General features: G+C 37.2%; 1 protein-coding gene across 2 annotated transcripts in view; it reads right to left on the reverse strand.

The window, feature by feature from the left end:
• Nucleotides 1–25,003, reverse strand: part of DNAH8 (dynein axonemal heavy chain 8) — a 321,754-nt gene that overhangs the window by 244,375 nt on the left and 52,376 nt on the right. The window contains exons 13-22 of one of the 2 annotated variants that reach the window (XM_047102370.1): nucleotides 19,946–20,022; nucleotides 18,534–18,633; nucleotides 17,815–17,934; nucleotides 16,102–16,237; nucleotides 12,644–12,831; nucleotides 9,616–9,696; nucleotides 9,092–9,208; nucleotides 8,170–8,289; nucleotides 1,162–1,289; nucleotides 19–23 (exon numbers count right to left, since the gene is read on the reverse strand). In XM_047102370.1, the coding sequence (XP_046958326.1) occupies nucleotides 19–23; nucleotides 1,162–1,289; nucleotides 8,170–8,289; nucleotides 9,092–9,208; nucleotides 9,616–9,696; nucleotides 12,644–12,831; nucleotides 16,102–16,237; nucleotides 17,815–17,934; nucleotides 18,534–18,633; nucleotides 19,946–20,022 (1,072 nt within the window). Of the gene's footprint in view, nucleotides 1–18; nucleotides 24–1,153; nucleotides 1,290–8,169; nucleotides 8,290–9,091; nucleotides 9,209–9,615; nucleotides 9,697–12,643; nucleotides 12,832–16,101; nucleotides 16,238–17,814; nucleotides 17,935–18,533; nucleotides 18,634–19,945; nucleotides 20,023–25,003 lie in introns of both variants that reach the window. The other variant, XM_047102369.1, reaches the window with a different exon arrangement.

The following is a 25,003-nucleotide window of genomic DNA, read 5'->3' on the forward strand; positions in this document are numbered from 1 at the left end:
AAACTGTGAGATCATGACCTGAGCTGAAGTCAGATGCTTAACAGAATGAGCCACCTAGGCACCTCAGCACTATTTTTTTTAATTTTATTTAAATCCAAGTTAGTTGACATATAGAGTGATAATGGTTTCAGGAGTAGAATTCAGTAATTCATCACTTACATAGAACACTCAGTGCTCATCCCAACAAGTGCCCTCCTTAATGCTCATCACCCATTTGGCCCATCCCCACCCACTTTCCCTCCAGCAACCCCCAGTTTGTTCTCTGTATTTAAGAGTCTGTTATGGTTTGCCTTCCTCTCTGTTTTTATCTTATTTTTCCTCCCCTTCCCCTATGTTCATCTGTTGTGTTTCTTAAATTCCACATATGAATATAACCATATGACATTTATCTTTCTCTGACTTATTTCCTTTAGCATAATACACTCTAGTTCCATCCATTCCATCCATATTGTTGCAAATGGCAAGATTTCATTCTTAGCACTATTGATATTCTTTGTTATTGAAGGCTGTCCTGTGCCCTGTAGGGCTGTCACCAGCACCCCTGACCTCTACCCACTAGATGCCAATAATATTCCCCATGATGCACAATGACTAAAAATGTCTCCAGACATTTTAGAATGCTGTACTGGAAAGAAACAAAGAGAGACAGAGAGAGATTAACAATAGCAAGCCTAAGACTGCTTGCAGCATTGGTCTTGATTCCCACTATTCTCTAGCTGATATAAAAAGGGCCTAAGCAGTTTCTGCACAGTTTCACTGTGCCTAAGCAGTTTCTGCAAATGATGTGGTGTATGCTGAACACATGCTTTCCTTCAGGGAGTCTGGAATCTTGGTACCTGCTAAGCAGAAGGCACCCACCTGAAAACATATCTATAACTGTTTCTTTTTTTTTTATTTAAAAAAAAATTTTTTTTCAACGTTTATTTATTTTTGGGACAGAGAGAGACAGAGCATGAACGGGGGAGGGGCAGAGAGAGAGGGAGACACAGAATCAGAAACAGGCTCCGAGCCATCAGCCCAGAGCCTGACGCGGGGCTCGAACTCACGGAGTGCGAGATCGTGACTTGGCTGAAGTCGGACGCTTAACCGACTGCGCCACCCAGGCACCCCTCTATAACTGTTTCAATTCAAACTTTAGAACTAGCAAAATTACCTGGTAACGGTTTTGCTGTTTTCCCACTGTCCTTAACTTCATAAATAGCTTCAAATATTAATATAAGTTCTTTGACAGCTTCTTCCACATGCTTACTTTTGTGGTTTAGGATATCAGCCCATTCTTTTGTGTATGTCTGTTAAATAAAGCAATGACTATTAATTTACAGATGTTTAAAAATACTGTGAAACTTAATTTATAAAACTATAATTAACAGCACTTGAAAATAACTAGAGATAGTTGCCAATAGCATAATGTTTCAGATCCCATACTCTCAATGGCTAAAGGCATACCTGGTTAAGGCCCAAGCAAAGAAAAAGAGGAAAGAAAAATAAAAACTCATCTGATTCAATCACACATAAACATCTACCTTCACATTTATATGGTGAAAAGAAAGAAGGCAGAGGTGCCTGGCTGGCTCTGTCGGTAGAACATACAACTCTTAATCTTGGGGATATGAGTTCAAGCCCTGTGTTAGGGGTAGAGTGTGCTTAAAAAAAGAAAGAAAGAAAAAAGAAAGAAAGAAAGAAAGAAAGAAAGAAAGAAAGAAAGCTGAAAGACAGGAGAGATAATGATGTCAAAAGTTGAAAATGAGAAGTTTTTAAAAAGACAATCCAAAGTGTTGCTTTGAGATTCAAACGAGATAAGGCTTTTAAGTGAGCAAGTGAGCACAGTGCTTGCTTATGCCAGGCATCAATTTAAGAGGTTTATGTGTATTAACTCATTTAATTAAATGACAACTGCTTGAGATGGGTAATATTATTGTCCCCATTTCACAAATTAGAAAACTGAGGCTCAGAAAGAATGAGTAACTTGTCCAAAATCACATAGCAGGTGGGAAACATAGGAGTTTACAACCAGCATTGTCTGATTTAAAAGTCTGTGCTCTGCCTTTCTGAACTTTTCGAATAGGCTTTGGGAAGAAGCTGAGAACTAGTTAAATTCAGAAAAGAAAACTGGTCTATAAAACTGAATAGACCTTTTGACATGTCTACAATGTCCATAACATTTTAGAGAGAGAAAAATAAATGGGAGCATTCCACCCTTCCCAATTTATTCACCACAGTGGTAAACACTGGAATGCCAGTGGTAAGAGCCACTTCAGATAAGCAGGGAAAGCAAACAACTCTAAAGAGACAGAAAACCGATTAGTGGTTGCCTAAGGCTGGAGAGGTTGAGATGAAATTGTGTTATAAATGTTCTAAAATTGTGGCGATGGCTGTATAACTCCGTGAATAAACTCAGACCCTTGAATTGTACGCTTTAAATGGGTAAAATTGCATGGTGTGTGAACCACATCTCCATAAAGTTATTACCAATAATAATCCATGCCAGAAATCACCTAAGCTAGGAATTGGAGGAAAGCAAATGGAGATGGGAACTGAAAGATGGGGAAGTGAAGACAGCATGCACGAGAAGCTGGTGAAGTTTGGTTGTGAATGAGAAGTGAAGGGAGGTGTGGTAAGGTTTTTGTTTGTTGGCAAGGAAAAGATAATCCGGCACAGTACACTGTGAGGGGGAGGAGTCCGGTGGAGGGGACGAAGTCGAAGATCTAGAAGAGAGGGAAGAAGACTAGGGGAGGAAGGTTGCCAGGAGGGCAAGGAGGTGTGGGATCTAGAGCCCATCTGGAGGACCTAGATTTTGAAAAGAGGTCGAAAACTTTCTCCATGGACCATTCTTAGAACTCAGAGAACAGACTGAAATACTGAGGGGAAGTCCAGGGACAGACTGGAAAGACAGTCAAAACGATTTTCTTTCTTTCTTTTTTTAATTGAGATATAATTCATAATGTAATAGCACAAAAAGTACCCTTGTAGAGTGTACAACTCATTGGTTTTTGGTATATTCACAGAATTGTACAACCATCCCTGCTATCTAATTCCAGGACATTTTCATTTCCCCCCACAAAGAACCCCCATACCCATTAGTAGTCCCTCCTCATCACCCATCTGGCAGCCACTAATCTATTTTCTGTCTCTACGGAGCCAAGGTGATTTTGTTGAAATGACTTTTAACAACCTTTAATGTATTTACCAGTTTTCCTATCATAACTTGAATCAAATTTCCCTGATTTTCTATTCCATTTGTATACCTATCGAGAATCAGATATGTCAGTCAGGGTTCAGTCAGGAAAACAGATGCCACACCAGCTATTTTAACCGACAGAATGAGAGGATTTAATATAGACAATTGGTGAAAGAACTGTTAAAGGACCAAAAAAGGCAAAAGGGATGCAAAGGTCACACAGAGAGTTACTTCAGGAAGCAGCTCCCATACCTGGGGAGTGGGAGAGCAAAGGCAAGAGGCTGGAATTTTTAGACCTAGAGCTGGGAAGTGAGGGAACTGCCCAGTTGGTGCTACTGCCTCAGGAGCTCAGAGAGAGACGTCATGGTGTTGGTACATCTGAGAAGCACAAGAAGCTGGTCCTGGAAGGACTGGAAAAAGCTAGAACCTAGGATTAACTGCCACTGCCAGTTAAGAGAGGCCGTCTGACTGTATTGGGAACGGGAAGAAAAACAGGAAAGAGCAAGTCCCTTCTCTCTCCTCCACCCTTCTTCTAGCAGCACTATTGGCAAAACCTAAAAGGGAGCCAGCTGGCCAAAGATAAATGTAGTTTGCAGAGTCCCAGCCTCAGCGTCACAGAGCAAAAGATCCAATTTGAAGCCACTGAATGACTACAAATATCCCTGGTTCCCAAATATGGTCTGAAACCACTGGTTGGCCCAAACTAACCTCCTCCCCCCCAACATTAGCATTATGTGTGCGTGTTTCCAAAACTTAATTCTGTCCAGAGTATTACTAGACTTTCCCGGTCATTTTAAATCTTACTCTGCCTTCACTATTAATGGCCTACCTGATGGAAAGGCAGCCCACATATCACTAGACCTTAGATACCTCTGACGCAAGTGAGTGGGGCATACTGACTGGCAAAACACTCTTCAAAATTCCACCTCTCGTATCTCTGCCTGCAGTTTGGAGACTTAACACTTATCTAATAGTAATAACTTCTTCTGTTGTGATGTCAATGCAATCGCCACATTCACACCCACTCACACTTAATCTGTCCCAATTTCCCTGATTTGTGTGATCTGTTTCTCTTTCTATGCATATAAAAATTCTTGGTTCATGTTTTCAAAGTAAATTCGATCTGGTAAGTGTGAATATTTCCCCACTGAGCAGTTGACTGTGTCACAACAATTATAGGTACATACCAATAGAAGATGATTATCATTATAAGTGGAACAAAAAGAAGGACATCCATATAGGTATTCCCTGCCCCTTTTAATTGTGTTTGTTTATAAGTAGGGCCTGGTATGAAGTACATACATATAGTGAGATTCTAGGATGAGCGAGAAGAAAATGGCAGGCAAGAAATTACCCCTAGCCCCTGGGGCAGGAAACAGGAGACTTCTTTGGAAATTTTCAGTTGCTGAGAAAAGATCATTATGGAATCTGAAGGGCTCTCCCTCATAGAATAATATGGAATCCAGTAAAAAGAGCAGATGGGGGAAGAGTCTTGGATTTATAATTTTGCAGCTGAGCTGGACAGTAATCAACTCAGGTTGAAACAGGGATTCAGAGGTCTCTGAGAGGAAGTCTCTTGGGAGAAAAATGGGACTCTGAAATAATAGCGTATTTGAAGGAAAATGTGAAAAGAAAGGCAATTAGAACCCCTAGGGAAAACAAAAAGTTGTATAAGAAAAGATGTATTGTATGTACAGTACTTGATTCTGCATTGGCTGATATTTACACAGGCATAATAAAGTGTTGCTACTTACCATCACTGTTTAACTAAAAATAATTTTATAACTATATTGAGAAGACAAGAGAGGAGTGACAGAGGATAGGGTCAAAAAGCTAAATGCTCACTTATTGAAGTGGGAAGAAAATAATGTGCAAATTTGCTAACTCAAGAAACAGCACCCCAAGTATATTACTTAGAGATGTAGAAATAATACTATAAGGAATGACTAAAAGTTTAAAATGAGTGCCTTTCGTAGGACCCAGATTGTGATCTCCATGTACCATTTTCCACTGGTAACATGGAAAGGCATGAGGGCTAACTAGAGAAATGGGTGATCCCAGATCTGGGGCAGGAAATGTGCAAGATGAGCGTAAGGTACCCTCTAGTTGCAGAAAGCAAGGAAGCTTTCAAAAACTACTGGAGTCATATTAAAAATATAGAAGCCAGCCTGAAGGATTCCACTGAAAAAAGATGGAAAAACTTAACATCAAAAAGACATACAAATGACCAAGAGACACATGAAAAGATGCTCAACATCACTGATCATCAGGGAAGCACAAATCAAAACCACCATGAGATATCACCTCACACCTGTCAGGATGGCTAAAATCAAAAACACAAGAAACAAGTGTTGGTGAGAACATGGAGACAAAGGAACCCTCTTGCACCACTGGTGAAAATCCAAACAGTGGTGCAGCCACTGTGGAAAACAATATGGAGGTTCCTCAAAAAGTTAAAAATAGATCCAGTAATCACACTACTGGGTATTTACACAAAAAAATACAAAAACAGTAATCTAAAGGGATACATGCATCCTATGCTTATTGCAGCATTATTTATAATAGCCAAATCATAGAAGCAACACAAGTACCCATCAATAGATAAATGGGTAAAGAAGATGTGGTATATATAAACAATGGAATATTACCCTCCATAAAAAAAGAATGAGATCTTGCCATTTACAACAACATGGATGGAAACAAAACAAATGATCTAATGAACAAATAGAACAAAACAGAAACAGACTCATAAATATAGAAAACAAACTGGTGCTTTTGTTTTCTGGAGAGATGAGCAAAATAGGTGACGGGAATTATAACCACCAGTTATAAATCAGTCACAGAGATGTAAAGTATAGCATAATAGTCAATGATATTGTAATAATGTATGGTGACAGATGGTGACTGTGCTTATTATGGTGAGCACAGAGTAATGTATAGAATTGTCAAATCACTATGTTGTACACCTGAAACATTAACATAACATTGTATGTCAACTATACTTCAATAATTAAAAAAGAGAGACAGGCACCTAATCATATTTTCTTCCTGAGAAACAGTGTATTGTGCCAGCGCCATTTAAATAATCCATCGTTTTCCCCACTGAACTAAAAATACTATCTTTGACACGTATTAATTTTTATTGTGATTTTTTTTCTCCTAGATTCTTTATTTTGTCCCTCTAAATTATGTTTTTTTCTGTTAATGCCATATTAATTTGATTACAATGGGTTTCTGTATTTTCATTTTTTATTACCTATTCTTCATTATTAATTAATTTAAAATAATATAATTTAATACAATTTATGAAAAGAATTGTATAGGAATTCTGACTGGAAGTGTATTAAATTTATATAGTAATTTGTAAAAAAAAAATGATAGATTTTTTTACAGGAGATTAAATACAGCTAAATATTCTTTATAAGAGAAAACCTAAAATAGGAGAACCCAGAAAGGTTGAAAAAAAACAGAATAGAAAAAGATATATCTGGGAAATAATAACCGAACAAAGCCAGTGTAGCTACATTAATGTCAAACACAATAAACTTCAAGGATAAAAAGCTTAACAATGATGGAACGAATAGCCAGGAAGACACAATCATTTTAAATTTGCATGCTCCAAGAACAGGATGTAAAAATGGATCATTTAGTGTTGTCTCTGTTACAGCCAAGGTCCCAGTGCTGGGAACAAATGATTTTAAGGTCCTACATATTATGAAGAAGTGAATTCTTAAATGGTAGCAGGGGAGGCAACCATTAGCCCTTTGCCCATCTTGAGATTATAGAAAGGAAGCTTAATCATCGGTAGAGATCAGGTAGAAATAAGTGTAGCGTCCTTCAAAATAACTACTCAGAGAACTTGACCCATGTCCTCTAGAATTTGGGGATGAAGGGGCTGACTCATGTCTAATTAGTCCTGAGGCAAGAGGCCAGCTGGCTTATCCAAACCCCTAAAGGCATGAAGAGGTGTCCTGGAAAGAAGAAGCTGAATTTCTATAGCAACAGGGTCAAAGGGCCCTGTATCCCATAGGCAGGATTGGAGCCCATGAGACAGAGGCACCCTTGGTTGTCTTGAAAAGGACACTAGCAAGGTGACCCCAACCAGCAGAGTAAGTGTAGCAGAAGCACATGGCAGGCAAGAAATAAAAGAGTCCAGTTCAAGATGTAAAGTGAGTACTTCTAGGAGAGATTGTGTTATGTGTGCTATGTGTTATGTGCCAGACCGTTAGGGTTCCTATTTTTGTAATTTTGAGCCAATGGAGAATAAATAGATACTCAAATAATTTCACTATAATGTGATGCTGAGGTTAGGTTTTGTCCTATGGAGACTAGATGCCACTGCTGGTTGAAGGATTTAAGATCACGAGTTTCACAATCAGATTTGGTGGCAATGTGGAGAATGGACATGATGGAGCCAGATATAGAGAAGAGAGACCAGTCAGATCATAACATCAAGCACTAAACTCAAAATGAGCCTTAAGGGCCTGACCTAAGAAAGGGGTAGTAAGTATGGAGAAGAAGAAGCAATTAATTCAAGCAAACTTGGAGTAAAAGGCAAAAACTGGCCTGAAGACAATTGGCCTGAAGCCTGAAGACTGACTGGAGGTAGGAAATGGGAGTGTGAAAAGGACTCCAAATAACTCCCAGATTTCTGTGAGTGGCTTAAAGGGCAAGGATGTGGTAGTCAAAACCAAGAGGTAGTCGATATTGCCCTGGGAGTAAACACAGAGGAGGAAGAGCAGTAAACCACTGATGGAAGGAACCCCAGGAAACCCCAGCATGAGGTTGAGGATATTAGTAAGATCCTATCTAGGGTGTGGCCATGGACTTGAGTTGTTGAAGCCTTGTAAGTCTTTGAATCTGAGGATTTCCAAAAAAGCAAGGATGTCTATATACTACTAACAGAGATTTCCACGTTTAGATTATAAATTCGCATTTTAAGTATATGAGCCAGTATTTCTATGATTAAAATATAACACATAAATGCATACCTCATTGAGTGTCAACATATCTTCTACTTTGGTGGCACCACTTTCAGGCAGGGAAATTAACACAGTTTTGGCTATCTCCTTTAGAACTGTATCAATATGCATTTCACACAAGTCGCTGATCTACCAAGAAGAAAAAACATGGAGAGGAAAATTCTTCTTTCATCCAAGATGTACTTGAGTTATAAAATAATTTAGAGGGCTGTATCTCGAAACTTGGGGCCTGAGCCAAGATAATTTGGTGGAAATTGTAGGAGTACATTTACAAAGAAAGCTTGACGTGGAACTAAAGTTTTATAGAGCAGCAACATATGTCATAATCTGATATACGTTATCTCTTTTAATCCTTCTTCTGGCCCATGACTCATTACTACCCAAGTTTTACAGCTAAAGAAACAAAGGCTCAGATAAGCAAAGTAACCTGGGAAGGAACGCAAAAGGCAGATCATTGTACCTAGATTTATCTGACTCTCAAGCCTCTGAGTTTTGTCTATTGACCCTGCTGTCATCAGAGAAAAGCACATCTAAGAAGGTATGCATGTTCTATGTAGAAAAGATGTCAGAAATCAATACACAGTCTCCATTAGGTGAATGCCTCATCTAACTAACATTAGATGTATTAATATTTAAGCACTCCATTTTGCCATTTTCCACAGTCTACAATTATTCCATTTTCTAAACTACACTGTGGAGTTGAACTACCATTTTAACATATTGAAGGCAAGTAATTCAGAGACAAAAACAAGGCAACTCTGCATGAAAAGGCCCCAAAGCAGTTAGAGAAACATAAAGCATTATTTTTTTTAACTCAATAGATGTCCTTTTAGTTAAGAGTCACATCCTTTAAATAGCTTTCATAGATAAGCAAACTATTATTTATAGCCTGAGTATTAATGTATGTAGTTAAAAAATGTATTTATCATACCTTCTTTAAAAGTTGATTGAACATATCCAAAACTGAGTCAACTTCTTGAAAGAAGCTCTCTAGTGTTAAAGATGACCATGTTAATATTGTGAGCCCTTGTCTCAACACAGATTCCACCTAGAAAAAGAAAAGAAAAAAAAATAGCAGATTCCATGATTAACAACAACATTTGCATTTACTTAAAAAGGCTTTCTTTTTATTACCTGGAAATATTATAGGTTATATTTCCTTAATTTTATTTCTCTCCATTATACTTGGTAAAGGTGACTTTGTTTTTTAATCACCTTTGGCTGTCCATGAAGAATCATGGATTCTTAGAAAGTGCTCGTTATTTAGATTTAGTTGTTTTTCAAAGGCAACAAAACTTGTTGACAAGAAATCATTCTATAGGAGAAATAGAGCTATAATGTTGAACTAGAAAGATAGCGGATCTAGGCAAGAATAGATAAAATCCATAATCTGTGGAACGGGAATCTAATTTTAAACACCAGGGAAATCAATATAAAACCTTCGGCATTACCAACCTTTTTCATTCTCGGGGTCATCAGATTGACAAACACTGAAGGCACTTCCTGACATAACTCATCATAATACTGCAGAAGACCCTGTTGAAAGTCAAAATGGTGTGTTTTACTTTAATTTATTTTAAAGCAAGTCATATTTTGATTCACACCAGGAAGGTGTCATTATACCTGTTTCCTCATGGTCCTGCCAAGATTAAGGCCGTTCACCTAAATTTATATTAATTTACCATACTTTTTCCTCACCTGTAAATTACCTTAGCATCTCCTTTAAAGAGCAAGTCAGTGGAGCTTTCTAGAGTTGTATTTTTCATATTTACTATTTAATTACCTTTCTCTATTTATGCTATTTTAAATAGCATGGATAATTATCTTTTCAAGATGTCTCTCATTATAAGTTTTTCCCCGTTCTGGAACACATGAAAGCATACTTATTATTGATGTCACACTTGTTTTCTTGAATCAAAATAAATGTATGCACAATCAGAATTAATAGGCTTATATATTTTCTTTTAGATATTTTTTTAGAGATGAACCGTAATGATCAATTTTTGGCCATTTCATAATTTATTGCAGGGTGTGATGGGAAATAAGGATTCCAATCAATCCTTCCTCAAATTAATAATATTAAGCTGTTTCAATGTTTCCTTAATAGTTTCAAAGTTATCAACTCCTTTCCACCTTTTATATTCCCAGTATTCTGTTTTCACATCAGTATTTTAATACTATCAAGAAGAAACAAGGGAATATAACATGGTATGCTAACTATATTGAAATTTAAAATAAAATAAAATAAAAGGAAAGGAAAGGAAAGGAAAGGAAAAGAATAAAGAGCCCAGAAATAAATCCCTGACATATGGTCAATTAATTTACAAAGAAGCAAGAATATACAAAGGAGCCAAAAATATACAATGAGGAAAGGACAGTCTCCTCAATAAATAGTATTGGGGGGCGCCTGGGTGGCGCAGTCGGTTAAGCGTCCGACTTCAGCCAGGTCACGATCTCGCGGTCCGTGGGTTCGAGCCCCGCGTCAGGCTCTGGGCTGATGGCTCAGAGCCTGGAGCCTGTTTCCGATTCTGTGTCTCCCTCTCTCTCTGCCCCTCCCCCGTTCATGCTCTGTCTCTCTCTGTCCCAAAAATAAATAAACGTTGAAAAAAAAAATTAAAAAAAAAAAATAAATAGTATTGGGAAAACTAGACTGTCGCATGCAAAAGAATGACACTGGATACCTATCTTAAACACATACACACAAATCAACTCAAAATGGATTAAAGACTAAAATTTTAGACCTGAAACGGTAAAACTCTAAAAAAGAAAACATGGGGTAAGCTCCTTGACAGCTGTCTTAGCAGTGATTTTTGGATTTAACCAAAAGCATAAGCAACAAAGGCAAAAATAAACATGTGGCACTCCATCGAAGTAAAAAGCTTCTGCACAGCAAAGAAAACCATCAACAAAATGAAAAGGCAGCCTATGGCAACAAAAACAACAACAACAACAACAAAAATGCGAAAAACTAACAATCCAGTTAAAACACATGCAAAGGAACTGAATAGACATTTTTCCAAAGAAGAGACACCAAAGGACAATAGGTACATGAAAAGGTAGTCAATTATCACTAACCATCTGGGAAATGCAAATCAAAACCACGGTGAAATGGTACCTCACGCCTAATAGAATGGTTATTCTCGGGGCGCCTGGGTGGCGCAGTCGGTTAAGCGTCCGACTTCAGCCAGGTCACGATCTCGCGTTCCGTGAGTTCGAGCCCCGCGTCAGGCTCTGGGCTGATGGCTCGGAGCCTGGAGCCTGTTTCCGATTCTGTGTCTCCCTCTCTCTCTGCCCCTCCCCCGTTCATGCTCTGTCTCTCTCTGTCCCAAAAATAAATAAAAAACGTTGAAAAAAAAAATTAAAAAAAAAAAAAAAAGAATGGTTATTCTCAAAACAAACAAACAAACACCCAAGAGATAACAAGTGTTGGCCAGGATATGGAGAAAAGGGAACACTTGTGCACTGTTGGTGTGGATGTAAATTGGTGCAGCCACTATGAAAAACAGTCTAGAGTTTCCTCAAAAAATTTTAAGATAAAAATACCATATGATATAGCAATTCCCACATCAGGGTCTCAAAGAGATATCTGGACTCCCATGTTATTTACAATGATGATGGGAACATCCATCAATCAATGGATGTGTAAAGAAAATATGGTATATATATGCGATGGACTATTACTCAGCCTTGAGAAAGAAAGACATCCTGCCATTTGGAACAACATGGATGGGCCTTGAAGGCATTATGCTAAATGAAATAAGGCAGACAAAGAAAGACAAATACTGTATGATGCCACTTACATGTGGAATCTAAAAAAGCTGAACTTGTAAAAACAGCAGAAAAGTGATTGCCAGGGGCTGGGGGTGGTGAGGGAATACGAAGAATTTGGTAAAAGGGAGCAATCGTTTAGCTAAAGATGAATAAGGACTGAGATCTGATGATTAACATGGTGGCTATAATTGACAACACTATAGCATATAATCAAATTTTATGAAGAGAGTAGAACTTAAACATTCTCACCAAAAAAAGAAACAAACATACATAATATATATGCGCACGTGTGCACACACGCACACACACACACATATATATATATGAGGTATGTATATATATAAATGAGGTATGTATATATATATATATATATATGAGGTATATATATATGAGGTATATATATATGAGGTATATATATATGAGGTATATATATATATGAGGTATATATATATATGAGGTAATGAATGTGTTAATTAGATGACAGGAATACTTTCACAATGTATATGTATATCAAATCATCATGATGCACACTTTAAATATCTTACAATTTTATTTGTCAACTGCACCTCAATAAAACTGAAGAAAAATGAACAATCAACGTAGTAACAAATTTCCCCTCAATATCACATCAGCACAACTCCAGTGATGTATTTTTCTTTTACCAAAACAAAAAACTCCCTCAAAAATAATTTAAAAATATAATCTATCTTACCTGCAAATGCAACTTATCTGCTTTCAATTTATTCTCCAGTTTTAGCAATCTCTTTGCCTCTTCTGGTACATCCAGCTTCATTTTTATCATGCACTTAGTTTCCCGAACAACTTCCAAAATTTTGGGATCAAAATTAACCAGCAACTTCCCCGTCTCTGGGTGTCGCACAAAAAGTGTGGCTTGTAAAGCTACAAATAAATGATTATTGGCATTAGTTTTTTTTGGATTTCTTTCCTGCTTCCAGCCATGTTTACATGCCTGTCTTTCCACTGGGTACTGACTTCTTAATAGAACAATAGTTTTGGATATCCTAGGTGCTAAGGCATAGCATCTGACATGTGGTCAGTGCTCAAAACTCAGATAAATGAATGCAGAGTGTCTGCAAAGCCATACAATCAGATCCAGAGAGATAAAAATGGACGAAGAACATATAGTCTTCGTGCTATGAACTGCAATACTTTTGTGAGTGGATCTAAGAAAGCTATAATGCAATGTAGTTTATTTTAATGGATTGTGATTTAACCCCTGTGAGAGAAATGGAAGGAGTACACGCTACAAAATATGACACACCTCATATAATGAACTCTTTCTCACAACCCCAAACTGCTTCTTTAAAGAGGCTTATCTGAACTAAGCCTCCATCTTGAATTTCTAGTAACGAAGTTCAGTATCAATAATTAATGTTTATTAAACACCATGACATTGTAAACTTCTAGGTTGTAGAGGAAGACTTTTTTAGGCTACGCTGAAACTACTACCTGAATATCATTCATATACATAGGAATTTTCAGGCATGCTTTTTATTATGAATTGAAATAAATAATCCCGGTCAGTGGTGAGTAGCCATAGCTTATTTGTTATCCTAACCTGAATTATTTCTAGAGGCATAATAATAACACACTTCTAGACGAGTATGTGCTAGCTTAAATTACACCTTATATTAACAAACACTACTACCATGAGAATTCCCTATGTATCTTCCAAGCCTCACATTGCTTCATAGAATGTGGCTGCATTGAATTTCTAGTAAAATAAAATAGTCTGTATAGCCCTTTGAAGTTAGTTGACTTTTATTCATCAATTAGTCTTGAGATGGTTCTTAATGCTGCTGGTTGCATGAGGATTTCAACTAAAAATTTTACTTAATTCGTTTGGAATCTTTTTTAAATTGGGCCAGAAATCATTGATCCTCCCAAGTAAATTCCAAAATAACCTTGGAACGTTCATCTAATGAAATCTATCTTCCTTAAGTCTGTACTGAGCTTTCTTGAAAGGACAAAATGGTCAGCGAGACCGCTAAGAATAATGACAGCCAGGAAGTCAGCTCCAGAACTGAGTGGCATTTCATTAAACTTTATAGAGCAACCATCTAAAAGAGGCCAACACCAGATCCCCAATTATTATTCTGAGTTCCTATATTGTTAAATATAGCCACATCAATACAACAAGAAACTTTGCAGAACAATTTATTTCCACTTCACAATTTATTTCCATTTCATAGGAAAAGGCAGATTTAAATCCCAGCTTTGCCATTTCCTAGCTGTGTGATAATCTTGTGCAAGGGGCTTAATCTCCCAGTACCTCAGTTTCCTCTTCTATAAAATGAGGATAATTATAGTTCCTCATAGGGTCGCCATGAGGCTTAAAAGGAAGCTGCATATGTAAAGTGCTTTGACAAAGCCTGGCACATGGTAAGAACTATATAAGTGTCAGCTATCACTGTTATTTAAAGGTTACAAGGATGAAACAGACATAGAGAGTACCCTTCGAATGTGTAGGGGAGATAAGACAGATCCACAAAGCAGTAAGTGTCATGAGAAAGAACAGCAGATAAAGCATATAGAGGACTCTGGAGTAGGAAGACGTTATTTTCTGCTGGGGGAACAAGGAGCTTTATGGAACTGGTAAGTGGTGAACTTGTTTTTGAGCATGTGCCAATAAGAGGAAAAACCACCGGGAAAAAGAAAAGTAGAAAAATGTATGGTATTATACAAGCAAAATAGAACATGTTCCATTCTTCAGTTAACAATTCTCTTCTGCCCTTTTCCAGAATGTGAATTTTAAGTTTCTCTTAAGGCTCCTTTGAGAGTGTTGCTCTTAGCTGCCTCTATGGACCCTGCCTCCATAGGGTCCTACTGTACTCATTACCCAGAAACAGTTGGCCTGATACGAGTGGCTTATTAAAAGCTAAACTGAGGGGCCAGGTGGGGAAGACAGCCTGCAGAGTTGGGGCCCCGTCCTCCAGGACACAGGCATGAATGAATCAATAGCTTGTAATGGTGAGGTGTCTTCAATAGCTAAAATATATGGGTCAGGAACCAAGAGGCAGGAAAAGAGCAGCCCCTCGTACCATCACTCCCAGGGACCCAACTGTAGGATTTGTGCTTCCTGTCCCTGCAATTCTGTATACCCTGCTGGGGTGGAGATCCTGGCATGGAAGGAGAGACCTTTCTATCAGGGACTACAGTCAGGGTTCCATCAAGGTTATGGATAAAGCTGAAGGCTAAGATGGGACAAAGCAGGAACCTGGACCGCCTAACAATTGAGCCCACACAGTAACAACACCCCAGATCATGCCCGTATGGACAGATGATGGCTTGAAATCAGCCTTCCTCTGCTTCACAGTGAATTCTGCCCAATGCCTTGGCACCTCTCAGAGGTACCTAGACATAGCCCTAATACTGTGAATCTACTGGAGCTCAAAGTGAAGTAAAATTCCGTTATAGAAAAAGAAAGGAAGGAAGTGAGGGAGGAAAAAAGGAGGGAGGGAAGGGGAAGGAAGGAGAGGGAAGGAAGGAGAGGGAAGGAAGGAAGGAAGGAAGGAAGGAAGGAAGGAAGGAAGGAAGGGAAAGAGGGAGGGAGGGGGGAGGGAGGGAAGAAAGGAAGGAAGGAAGGGAGGGAGGAAAGAGGGAGGGAGGGGGGAGGGAAGGAAGGAAGGAAGGAAGGAAGGAAGGAAGGAAGGAAGGAAGGGAAAGAGGGAGGGAAGGGGGAGGGGGAGGGAAGGAAGGAAGGGAAAGAGGGAAGGAAGGAAAGAAGGGAGGAAGGAAGGAAGGAAGGAAGGAAAACCAGCAAAGTGCAATTCTTTCTCCCCTGATTGGGACTGAGATTTGAATCTACAACATGATAAAATTGAAGATGAAAACTTCCCTAAATCTATGGAGAACTACCTATGAAGAGTCTCGATATTTACTTTTAAATACTGTTTCTTAGTGTGAAGTCACAATCTAAGTATATCAACTTTAAGGTGATGGCAACTGTTGCTTATAAAATCAGAATATTATTTAGTAACTGTAAAGAAACAATTGTATTTTAAAAAGATATAATTGTATCATTCCCAAAGCTAAATATGACGATCATAATGTTGCATTAAAGGGATGTAAAAATTCTCCAGAACCATGAATTCATTCAAAATCACCTAACACCCCCTCCTTAGAGTCACTGCATAGTCTTATACACACCATACTGTAACTGCGAGATCTCTCTGACCCAGGCTGTGTGATAGACCACCTCGAATTCCACCAGAACATAGGAAATTTTGTTATACTGACGAATGACAGCTTTACCTTCTGCACTTGACAAAATTTCTGAGTTTTTCTGTTTTTTTAAGGGGAAAAAAAGATTTATAATTAAAAGATTGTTGGTTGTTTTTGTATCCAAATCATAAAGCTGTTGGTACTTAAAATGTCATCAAATAATTAATTATGTTAGCAACTTAGATTTTGCTTCAGAGTAAAATAGAGGTGAGGAAAGCCATACAAACTAAAGATGGAAGTAGAGAAACATTACCAGCAGAAAGGGAAAACTGGAAAAGGAAATAAAGGATTTAAGAAGAAAGAGAGGTCTATCTAGCCTTACAGCCAGCCAGGCTGAGAGCCTCTGCTTTCAATTCTCTATTCCCTTCCCAATTTTCTGGGCAAGATACAATGGAGTGATTTTCCTTGAGCTGTGAATATCAGGGAAAATCCCCAAATTCCAGCACCAAAAAAAAAAGTAACTGTACATCAAAGAACAAAAACCAAATTTCTTTACATAAAAACTGAAAGCCTTATTTTTTGACTCACAGATGTCAAAAACACAGCAATCTCACTGCAGAGTCAATCAGCAATGGAGTCCCCGTCCTGGCCTCTTCTCTAAGGCCAGCGTTTTAATATTTTTACAAATAGTGAGAACAGTAAAATAAATGATAGCAGTCAAACAGCAACAATAAAAATTTTAATATCCAAAAATGCTTAAATACTAAAATTACTGCAAGACTATTTTTGGTAGTTATTTCCTTCTGTATTTAGGCATAAGATGCCACCCGAAGCAAGCCAACTCTGCGTTGTTACTCTGTCTCTTTACAAAACCAAACCAAACCACACAAAAAACAAAGACAAGACAAACTGGCAATTTCAAAATGACAACATGGCCTAAGAGTATCCTGGGATTTTTCAGAAATCTAATAATCTTAAGGACACAGAGAATGCATATACTCCATTATACTTTGTTCTAGATCTCAATTCTTTATTCAGGAATAGTGTCTCTGGGGCACCTGGGTGGCTCAGTTGGTTAAGCATCTGACTTCGGCTCAGGTCATGATCTCGCGGTTCGTGGGTTTGAGTCCCACATCAGGCTCTGTACTGACACTTCAGAGCCTGGAGCCTGCTTCGAAATCGTGTGCCTCTCTCTCTCTCTCTCTCTCTCTGCTCCTCCCCCACTCACGCTGTGTGTGTGTGTGTGTCTCTCTCTCTCTCTCAAAAATAAATAAACATTAAAAGAAATTTTTAAAAAGGAATATACTCTCTAAGACTGTCTTCACTTCCACTTATATATGTCAGTGACATATCTGTCCACACAGAGAAGTAAGCTTCAGGATTATGCTTGTACTTTTATTATTTTCAAAACAATGACTCTTTAAAAGCCTTGATAAAGTATCTTTTATTACTAAAAGCCATAAAGTTATAAGACTCTCCCCCTTAGAGATTAACTGCAATTAAGTGAGCTTATCTACTAAACATGAAGGAATTGGCTTGGTCACCCTCAGGCATATTTATAAACTAAATTTTTTTTTGCCAGTGAAAGAATTAGTTAGCTCTCACGACTTTATTGGACACAAACGTTATAGGATAAAATATACATCTTCTATTAAAACTACTGTAATCCTCATACTGTAAATGGAATTACTGGCTTACGAAGAAATAGTTGATGGGCTCACTTATCCGGCGATAGAGCTGCCTCACCCAAAGTATTTTGCCTGCTATAGGGGGCATGTTGCGAGCCAGAGGCGGGTCATCTTTTTGAGAATGATAAAGCTGGAATTAAAGATACGGTATTGATGTTTAAAATTCAATACAATGGAAAAGGCAAAAGATATTCAATACATTTGCACTCACATGTTTTATGTATAGGAGCTAGTCAATAAATATGTAAATGCACTTTAGAGATCATCTGTGGCTCAGAAACTACGATGTTTCCAATATATGACATTTAATTCTCTCTAAACCCTTACTCCCCATTACATGTATATTTTTTTCTGTATTTTATCCCAAATTTTAAGGAGATATTCAAATAAGGGAGCAATAAGCTACATTATATCTGTCACAATATTCTCCAGAGCCCATATTTCTCTACACAGAAATATTAACTTAAATGGGCTTTCCAACACACACATAAATGCTGTTACAAAAACAAACAAACAAACCCTGTTCTTAAGAGCATAGGGATGTAAATCTGGCTGTCCAATGACATACACTGTCAACACCTTCCCACATTTGGAGGGGCACATCAGAGGTACTTAGCAGTGAAAGGATCATTTTGAAAAGCTTGGCTTCAGATAATAAGGGCAATACTTTCAGAATACTTTTTTTTTTTTTGTACTAAAGTACCACTCTGTTTATAAACATGACCTTGCCTTCTTTGTAGCTTCAAGTTCAGCCACGTAATACTGAAGAATACGCTCGATGGTATGGTTTATTTCTAACTGAAGACAGGGGATGTTCAGCTTCTGGAATCTGAAAGTGAGTGAGGGTGAATAATTAAAAAGTCAATGAGAAACATACTTAAGAACTGCTGCCATCCTAAAAATCCATTCATTCCCTCATTTGACAAATACTCATGCCAGACCTCATGCACTGTCCTGGGATGCGGTGAGGAACAAGACAGGTGTGGAGCCAGCCCTCTTGGAGCCTCCAGTTATCTTATGGAAAATGCAGACTTAGTCAAGAGCTATGTTTTAAAAAAATCATTTAAATTACAAGGGGACCAGGAATGCATATATCAAGGGAACCCAGCCAAGTCTGGCGAGGCAAGAAAGACTTCCTTAGAAAAGGACATTTAAACTGACAATGAAAAGATGGGGGGCAAGGGTTGACTTAGCAAAGATGGAGGGGAACACACTGAGCATCCCTCTGACAACAGTAATGCTCACATAATTCCAAATAGCCATAATGAAAACAATGATCTGTCTGCCAAATATCACTTCCACCTTCAGACTAAGTGATGCACAGGAAATACTAGGATAATAACATCCTGATAAGAAAGTGAATTAACACCAGTGTGCTATGGGTAAAAAGAAAGACAGACACACAGAAAGAGACAGAGACAGAGAAATCAAAAAGAAAATGGTGCTGCCATCTGTCTGTACAGTATTACCATTTGTCAAACTCATTTTCTGTCTGTTTTGACTCTTTCACTGGTCTCATGAGGTGAAGTCTCACTGGTATGATCCAACATTAGAGAGATGTGGAGCTATATAGCAAAGCTGGGCCCAAACCAGATGCACTGGCTCTCAGGGGAGCATTCCCGAAGGATCCCTAACATGAGCCATGAGCCCCCCCTGAACTCAAAGGAAATGGCATCCAGTCCAGGCTGCCCTGCCCTTTAGGAGAGCACCATTGTCAGGAATAGAGGAAAAGGAAGCAGCAGGAGCACTCCAGAGGAAAAATGAGAACTTTGAGGATCTGCTACCCTTTGATAACTTCACTTCTAGAAATCCTTGCAGTATGCAGAATTAAATATTATTTGTTCCCTTTCCAATAACATCTATGAAATCAACTTCAGATATATTACCCAGCTGGAGGAAAAATCATGTGAAATAATTTCATTTTCTTATTGGAAGACTTTCTGCTTCAAAAAATGCAATGAGAAATATCATACTATATTTCAAATTTTTACCAATCTATTTAATGGCAATTTAAAGATTAATGTTTATAAGTCTTAAAGTTTACGGAGGAGAGATTTCCAAAAATATCTTATTTGAAATTGTATTTTCAAATACAAAGTTATCCCACCTAGAAACTATACTGCTTAATGCACTATAAATACCTTTGAAGAAGCTGAAGGGCCAGCTGAGAAGACAAGATTTTTCCAAAAGTACTGTTCATAAATGCCTGTATTTGTATCTAAAAGAAAATATTAATATTCAATTGATTTGGGGCATTAGGGAGAGATTCTTTTTGTTTAGCAACAATTAATGATTTTCCTATAGAATCAAAATTGCCTTAAACATACCTACCATCTAAGCATCTAGAATTGCACTGTCCAGTATGGTGGTCACATGTGGCTCCTGAGCACTTGAAATGTCACTACTTGGAAGTAAGATGTGCTCTGAGAGTAAAATACACACTAGATTTTAAAGACTTAACACACCTACACACAAAAAATATATAAAATATCTCAATGGTTTTTATCTTAAAATTTTTTCTGATCTTATCATTTTTGAGAGAGAGAACAAAAGCAAGGGAATGGTAGAGAGAGAGGGGGATGGGAGATCCAAAGTGGGCTCTGTGCTGACAGCAGTGAGCCCAATATGGGGCCAGAACTCATGAACCATGAGATCATGTCCTAAGCTGAAGTCAGACACTCAACTTACTGAGTCGCCTAGGTTCCCCCCAAAGATTTTTACCTTGGTGACATGTTAAAATGGTAATATTTTGAATTCTGTTGGGTTGGGAAAAGTGTATTATCAAAATTAATTTCACTTGCTTCTTTTAACTATTATTCATATGGCTACTAGAAAAATTAAAATTAAATATGAGGTTTGTTTGCATTTTCTACTCATTATTTATGGGATATGACTGACCTAGAGATTTATAAGAGTGAATGTCCCTTACTAAGCATATTTCTTGGAACATTTAAATTTCTAAGCATATTGGTAGAGCAATGTAATGACATATAGACCCACAGGGTCAACAAGTGTCATTTTCCAACACTACTGTTCTAAGAATCCTCTTGGTGACATTAAGGAAGAACAAGAAGAAGAAAGTACTTTTCCAAGACTCCCACCATCCCTAGCAATGAACTCCAAACTCCTGGTACTCAACTGATGGAACTGAAGTATCCTTTGCAAACTACTCTCACTTATAAATTGTTATGGTCTACTAATATAGGCTATGTTTATTAATCAAAATTTGGGAAGGGAAGAAAATTTTAACATTGAAACCTATTTGAAAATATTAAAAATTAAAATTTTTTCAATGTTTATTTTTTTGAGAGAGAGAAAGAGAGAGAGAGACAGAGTGTGAGCAAGGGATGGACAGAGAGAGAGGGAGACACAGAATCCCAAGCAGGCTCTAGGCTCTGAGCTGTCAGCACAGAGTCTGATGCGGGGCTTGAACCCACGAACTGTGAGATCATGACCTGAGCCAAAGTCAGACATTCAACCAACTGAGCCACCCAGGTGCCCCCAAAATATTAAAAATTTAAGATGGCCTCTAAATTTACTGAAAGCTAAAATTTGTACCTAGGCTACAGGAAAGCTTTTATAATATATAGTCTTTATTAATAAATCATATAAATATAAGATATACCAAAGGTAGTCCTAAGAGGGGAATCTAGTCTAGCAACACAGGTCTACCTCAAGAAGCAAGAAAAATCTCAAATACACAACCTAACCTTGCAGTGAAAGGAGCTAGATAAAGAAGAACAAATAAAACCCAAACCCAGAAAAAGGAGGGAAATAATATAGATTAGAGCAGAAATAAATAATACAGAAACTAAAAAACAATCAAAGAGATCAATGAAACCAGGAGCTGGTTCTTTGAAAAGGTCAACAAAATTGATAAACCTCTAGCAAGACTAATTACAAAAGAGAGAGAGAGGATCCAAACAACAAAAATTACTAATGAAAGAGGAGAAATAACAACCAACACCACAGAAATATAAACAACTGTAACAGAATATTATGAAAACCTATATGCCAACAAATTGGACAACTTAGAAGAAATGGATAAATTCCTAGAAACATATAATCTACCAAAACTAAAGCAGGAAGAAAAAGAACATATGAACAGACCAATTACCAGCAATGAAATTCAATCAGTAATCAAAAATCTCCCAACAAAGAAATGCCCAGGATCAGATGGCTTCACAGATGAATTCTACCAAACATTTAAAGAAGGGTTAATACAATTTGACAAGAAATTTCATATTAAAAAAATAATAAATAAATAAATAAATAAATAAATAAATAAACAAATAAAATAAAAATAATAAAGAAGGGTTAACACCCATTCTTCCCAAACTTTTCCAAAAAATACAAAAGGAAGAAAAACTTCCAATGACTCTAAGAGGCCAGTATCACCCTGATACCAAAACTAGGTAAAGACACCACACACACAAAAAAGAGAGAACTACAGGCCAAATCCCTCGTGAATATAGATGCAAAATCCTCGACAAAATATCAGCAAACTGAACCCAATGCTATATTTAAAAAATCATTCACCACAATCAAGTGGGATCAATTTCACGGGTGCAAACTTGGTTAAATATTTCCAAAACAATCGACGTGATACAACACATCAATAAGAAAAAGGATAAAAACCATGACATTCCAATAGATGCAGAAAAAGCATTTGACAAAGTACTACATCCATTTACGGTAAGAAACCCTCTGCAAAGTAGGCCTAGAGGGAACATATCTCAACATAATTAAGGCCTTATATGAAAAACATACAGACAACATCATACTCAATGGTGAAAAACTGACAGCTTTACCCCTAAGGTCAGGAACAAGTCCACTCTCACCGCTTTAATTCAACATAGAATTGAAAGTCCTAGACACAGCAATCAGACAACATAAAGAAATAAAAGGCATCCAAATTGGTAAGGAAGAAGTAAAATTGTCACTATTTGCAGATGACATGATACTATATATAGAAAACTCTAAAAACTCCACACACACACACACACAAATACTAGAACTGATAAATAAATTCAGTAAAGTTGCAAGATACAAAATCAATGCACAGAAATCTGCTGCATTCCTGTATACCAATAATGAAGCAGCAGACAGTGAAATTAAGAAAACAATCCCATTTATAATTGTACCAAAACCAATAAAATATCTAGGAATAAATTTAATCAAAGAAGTAAAAGACCTGTACTCTGAAAATTATAAAACACTGATGAAAGAAATTGAAGACTATGCAAAGAAATGGAAAGACATTCCATGCTCATGAATTAGAAGAAATATTGTTAAAATGTCTATACTACCCAAAGCAATCTCCAAATTTAATTCAATCCCTATCAAAAGACCAAGAGCATTTTTCACAGAGCTAAAACAAACAACATTTAAGTTTGTATGGAACCACAAAAACAAAAACAAAAACAAAAACAAAAACCTGAATAGGCAAAGCAATCTTAAAAAAGAAAAAACTGGAGGTATCACAATTCCAGATTTCAAGTTATGTTACAAAGAGGGAGTAATGAAAACATATGGTACTGGCATAAAAATAGACACATAGAACAATGGAATAGAACAGAAAACCCAGAAATAAACCCACAAGTATAAGGTCAATTAATCTTTGACAAAGGGAGAATGAATATACAATGTGAAAATGACAGTCTCTTCAACAAATGGTGTTGGGAAAACTGGACAGCAGGATGTAGGATGAAACTGGGCCACTTTCTTTCACCATACACAAAAATAAACTCAAAATGGATTAAAGACCTAAATGTGAGACCTGAAACCATAAAAATCCTTGAAGAAAGTACAGGCAATAATCTCTCTGACATTGGCTGTAGTAATATTTTTCTACATATGTCTCCTGAGGCAAGGGAAATAAAAACAAAAGTAAACTATTGGGACTACGTCAAACTAAAAAACTTCTGCCCAGCGAAGGAAACAATCAACAAAACTAAAAGGTAATCCACTGAATAGGAGAAGATACTTGCAAAATGACATATCCAATAAAAGGTTAGTATCCATAATATATGAAGAACTGATCCAAAAACAAATAATCCAGTTAAAAAATGGGCAGAGGTCATGAACATTTCTCCAAAGAAAACATCTAGATGGCCAACAGATACACGAAAAGATGCTCAACATCACACATCATCAGGAAAATGCAAATCAAAATCACAATGAGCTATCACCTCACACCTGTCAGAATAGCTAAAATCAAAAACACAAGAAATAACAACTACTGGCCAGGATATGGAGAAAGGAGAACTATCTTGCACTGTTGCTGAATGCAAATTGGTATAGCCATTGTAGAAAATTCATGAAGGTTCCTTAAAAAATTAAAAATACTACTACCCTATGATCCAGTAATCACACTATTGGGTATTTACCCCCCAAAATACAAAAGCTCTAATCCAAAAAGATACATTCACCCCTATCTTTATGACAGCATAATTTACAATAGCCAAACTATGAAAGCAGCCCTAGTGTCCATCAATAGATGAATGGATAAAGAAGATGTGGTATATACACAATGAAACATTATTCAGCCATAAAAAAGAGTGAAATCTTGCCATTTGCAACAACATGAATGGAGTTAGAGAGTATGATTCTGAGCAAAATAAGTCAGTCAGAGAAAGACAAACACCCATATGATTCCACTCATATGTGGAATTTAATAAACATAACAAATGAGTAAAGGAAAAAAAACCAGAGAGACAAACCAAGAAACAGACTCTTAACTATAGCGAACAAACTGATGGTTACCATAGGGGAGGTGGGTGAGAGGATGGGGGAAATAGATGATGGGGATTAAAGAGTACGCTTATCATAGATGAAAAATAATAATCTCTCTGACATTGGTTGTAGTAATATTTTCCTAGATATGTCTCCTGAGGCAAGGGAAATAAAAACAAAAGTAAACTATTGGGACTACATCAAACTAAAAAGTTTCTGCCCAGCGAAGGAAACAATCAACAAAACTAAAAGGCTAAATAAACTAAATAAACTAATAAAACTAAAAATAAATAAATCATAAAAATAAGCAATAATTTTTTTCAAAACCCACAAATTCCCATTGCTATAAAGATGCAACTCCTAAAGCATTTTGGGAGCAAACTCCACCCTGCCCAACTAGACAAACAGTATAAACAATAACTAAAATATATCTTAAATATCAAACAGTCTAACTTTCAAAAACT

The sequence above is a fragment of the Lynx rufus genome, unplaced genomic scaffold, assembly GCF_022079265.1.
Source record: "Lynx rufus isolate CCGP_SWC_20201006 ecotype Redwood Valley unplaced genomic scaffold, mLynRuf1.p SCAF_6, whole genome shotgun sequence".
Lineage (NCBI taxonomy): Eukaryota > Metazoa > Chordata > Mammalia > Carnivora > Felidae > Lynx > Lynx rufus.